Source organism: Gorilla gorilla, chromosome 3 (assembly GCF_029281585.2).
Source record: "Gorilla gorilla gorilla isolate KB3781 chromosome 3, NHGRI_mGorGor1-v2.1_pri, whole genome shotgun sequence".
Taxonomy (NCBI): domain Eukaryota; kingdom Metazoa; phylum Chordata; class Mammalia; order Primates; family Hominidae; genus Gorilla; species Gorilla gorilla.
The window spans coordinates 24,149,159-24,153,099 of NC_073227.2; the positions used below are offsets into that span (position 1 = coordinate 24,149,159).

Genomic DNA, 3,941 nt, shown 5'->3' on the forward strand with positions numbered 1-3,941 from the left:
ACATGAATCAGTAGCGGAGGTTCCTCAACCCTGTAGACTCAGCTGTCAGAGCTCCTGGGTTCCAATCCTACCAGCCCTCTTACCATCTATGAGTCCCTGACAAATGATTTAATCACGCTATATACCAGGTGTCCCACCTGAAAACAGGGATCCTAGTTATTATACTTCAATAAGCACCAAACACCACTGACCAATGGATACAATTATAAAGAAGGATTCTGGAAAGAGATAACTTGGGAAGGGTGGGGAACTGGAAGTTCCTATTTAGATTGTTTTTCCATTGATATACGGGGACTACTTAATGAGTTTATTTGGGACCAGACACAGAGAAACCAAGTAATGTTTGAATGTATTTCTGAAAAACACCCAGAGTTTTATTACCATTAATTCAGCAGAAAGTTCGTTGCACTGAAATTATCACTCTGGCTCATTCAGCTCAAAGACTCTTCACTGCTCAAACACATAGCTGTGTGGGCCATGGAAATACATGCTGCAGGAAACAGCCTCTGAACATCACATCCAAGAAAAATAAGGCAAATTCCAAAAGACAAAAGCAAAAATTACAAAACCTGTTTAAATATTTCGTTACAGTCACTTAGCACAAAAGTTCATATTTTGGGGGGACTGTAGAGAGCTTTATAGTATACAGAGGGACTTACGACATGACATCTCTTAAAGGAACCCGTTCTCTTTTGACCTCATTAGCATGACGTGTCCTGCACTATGCTGAGGAAGAATGTGCAGAGAGAGCTCCAAGTCTCTCCACAGAACTCCAGGGCAGTCTTCCTCTGGTTTGCCATATCTGGGTCCTCCACACACTCGGGAGCTCTGGTGGCCATGGTCTGGGTCACTGCTAGGCTAGAGGGGGTGGTCTCTTTGCCCTTGATGTGCTCCCTGGGAGACATCTCTGTTTTCTCCTTCCTGGGCTTTGTGTTCCCAAACAGAGTGGAGCTGACTAGCTTAAGACTGGATTCTGGAAAATCCTTTCTGCACACTCTGGTTTTCACGGCTGTCTTGGAATATCTACAGATGTCTTTCTGTGAGCGCAGATTCCGGGCAACTTGTTTCCAATAGACTCTCTCATCCTTGAGCTTTAGGCATGAGGTTGGATTGCCAGCAAAGACACAGGAAAATTCATGGTCCAATCGAGTGCACTCAACCTTGAGAGAGATGCCCTCCTCCTGCTCAGTAGCAGCCCATCTGCAGTTGGCTTGGTCTTTGGTGACAAACTTGCCTTTGTTCCCGGGCCTGCTTTTCTGCTTAATCTGGGTGTTGCCCAGAGTGTCCTTTTGTTCTGAGACCACTTTGCTGTGAAGTCCATTCTTCACTTTTTTTTTCCCCTCCACCAGGAGCACCTGAGCAGCCAGTAGGAGGAAGGAGAGCAGGGTGAGGCTACGGATCCTCATGGCTGCAGCTGGGCGGGCACCTGTTTGACAAAAGGCAGGTGAGTCAGTGGCAGGCAGCAGTTCAGCTGTGCAGGACTACACACTGGCCTCCCCCTACCCTGACAGGTGCCTACCTGATTTCAGAGTAGACCAAGAACGCTTCTGGCTCCTGGAGTCACTAGACAAACAGCCTGTCTACTCACATTTCCACTTGACTTGAGTCTTGAGTGTCACAAAACTACCACTCTTTGGAGCCTCACAAACTCTCATTTATCATTTATTCACTTATTAACTCCTGCATCTGCTCACTCCTCACTCTTTCATTCACTCATTCAACAAGCATTTACTGAGCACCTACTATATGCCCCCCACCAGACTAGGTGTTGAAGAAATCACCATGATTGAGAAAGCCTCAGATTTGAAAGAGATTAGAGGCCACTCTTTGGGAGAATTTAAATAGCATTGATCAGGGAATCTATCCCATCATCTCTGTTTCTGATCTGAAACAAGTTACTGCTCCAAACTTTCTTTCAGCTCCAAAGGGCTGGATTTCTATCTCATGACTCCATATGGACACAGATGCCCAAAATGAGAAAAGACGTGACAGATGCCCAAAATGAGAAAGGACGTGGTAAGCATCATGAAAGGTGATGTTGACCCAGAGTTGAACATGCCTGGGGTTTGGGTGGGGTGGGTGGGGTTGTGGGGGTTGGGGGAGCTTTTTGTGGGGAAGTAAGAGTTTAAGGAAAGGTGTGAGGTGGGGTGGTTGTCTGATTTGCCTGGGTAAAGTGAATCAGGGTGGAGACAGGTGAATTTCAACCAGATAGTTCACACTGCAAGATCGAAGACAAGGATCATGAGAAATCATTGAATCAATAGGATGAACACCAACGTCACACTGAACTGCATGGATCTGATCACGTGCACAATAAAAACCCATGCTTAACAGAAGAAGAGAAGTCAATTTCTATATGACACCTCCTGTGTGCTAAGTACCGGTCTAGGGTTTGATTCCCACCTTGTGAAATCCACACAAGAGCCCTTCCAGGTAGCTATTAATATGTCATCCCAGGTGACAGCTCTGACTCTTAAGGCTCAGACAGGTAAGTAAATTGCTCAGGATCTCATAGTGGGCAAGTTCAAAGCTGGTATGGGTAGCCAGATCAATCTCCTTATTCCTTTCTGTCACCCTTGGTTGATCACTTTTTGCTTTTCACATTTACTCTGCCCTTTAAAAACATTGCCAAAGAATAAGAAAAACAACTATGAGCAATGACAATTTAGTTTGATATAACACATAATGATAAGATGATTTGTATTATTTGTGCTCCATTTAAAACAAAACACAGAATTTTTTATAAAAAGAGGCAGACCCAGGAAATGGTCCTGATCTGATTTCTACCCTAGAAGTTGGCCATCTTCTAGGGTTAAGGAGGAGAAAGACAATCACAAAAGGGCGGAGAACAGCAATAAATGGTGAAGAGGAGACTGGATATGCCAGAAAAACACCCAGTCATTTCTCACGGCCCTGGGGCTCAGCCCCCACCTGCCCATAATGGAATGCAGGCCCAAAGAACTCCAGGCCCTTGGTGGAGTGAGAAGTGGCAGCAGGTAATAAAGCTGTTAAAGGAGCGAGGCTCTTACCTTGTTCTGAGCACACGGATCCAGGGCAATCCCAGGCGGTGGGAGTGAATTGCAGGCTGCAGCTGTCTCAGGTAGAGTGCAAGGGGGGTAGACTATTCAACAGGAGCCAGGCTGACTGGGTTTTTATAACACTCACTGGGTTTTTACAACACTGTGGCACATTACTCACAGCTCCTCCCAGCCACGCCCCTCCGAGGGAGCCGGTTCCTGCAGGGAAAGTGCTGGATGTAATCCAGTGAAAAGGGGGGTTACCTGCATGCCATCAAACGCTTCCTCTAGGCCCTTCCCTGTCCACCATGTGGCCAGGATAGGAGGACAACTCAGCCTCACAATGACCCTCCTTGATGGGGAGAGGACCCCAGCAGTGATGTCTATGGAGGAGTAAAATAACTATAATGACATGATCCGAGCTGCCAAACTACCGAGCCCATTTTACCTGAGTTCTCCTTTTCCCTCATCACATCCACTCTAGTAGGGAGCGCAATGATTATTCCTCTTTTACAAAAGCAGGAATTGATTCTGGAGATATGTAATAGCTTGTCCAAGTTCACAGAGGCAGGAAAACGAAGATCTCAAAATTAAATGTGAGGTTCTCTACATCCATGTTCTCATCTCTTCCTGCCTGCCACTCTCAATAAATCTTTGTTGAATGGGTGACTGAAGTTGCCGAAGTTTTCTTAGTGTCTGAGCTCCTTTTTCCATCTGAAGTTACTACATAAGCAGAGGATACCCTAATTCCAGAGGCAGGGAAATTTACATTAAAAACTCCCTCTTTTTTATCAGGGAATTCTACCAGGCTCTGAGAGGCTGGTAAACAGGGAATTTTTAATATAAGATTACTGTTGTAAATACTTACCTTCAGGTCTCATTCAGAGAGCTCAGGCTGCCCTGCCTGCTACAGGCACAGTCCCA

General features: G+C 45.7%; 1 protein-coding gene across 1 annotated transcript; it reads right to left on the reverse strand.

Annotated features, from left to right (window-relative positions):
* Nucleotides 1-337: 337 nt before the first annotated feature.
* Nucleotides 338-3,518, reverse strand: FGFBP1 (fibroblast growth factor binding protein 1). The gene is made up of 2 exons (XM_055385694.2): nucleotides 3,030-3,518; nucleotides 338-1,426 (listed from the first exon to the last, which is right to left on the reverse strand). Exon 2 carries the CDS (start codon nucleotides 1,404-1,406, stop codon nucleotides 702-704), a length of 705 nt encoding a protein of 234 aa, XP_055241669.1. The 5' UTR covers nucleotides 1,407-1,426; nucleotides 3,030-3,518; the 3' UTR covers nucleotides 338-701.
* Nucleotides 3,519-3,941: the final 423 nt, after the last annotated feature.

Excerpts from the sequence above, each read along its gene's own strand:
- FGFBP1 (XM_055385694.2), bottom strand. The coding sequence starts at position 1,406 with ATGAGGATCCGTAGCCTCACCCTGCTCTCCTTCCTCCTACTGGCTGCT.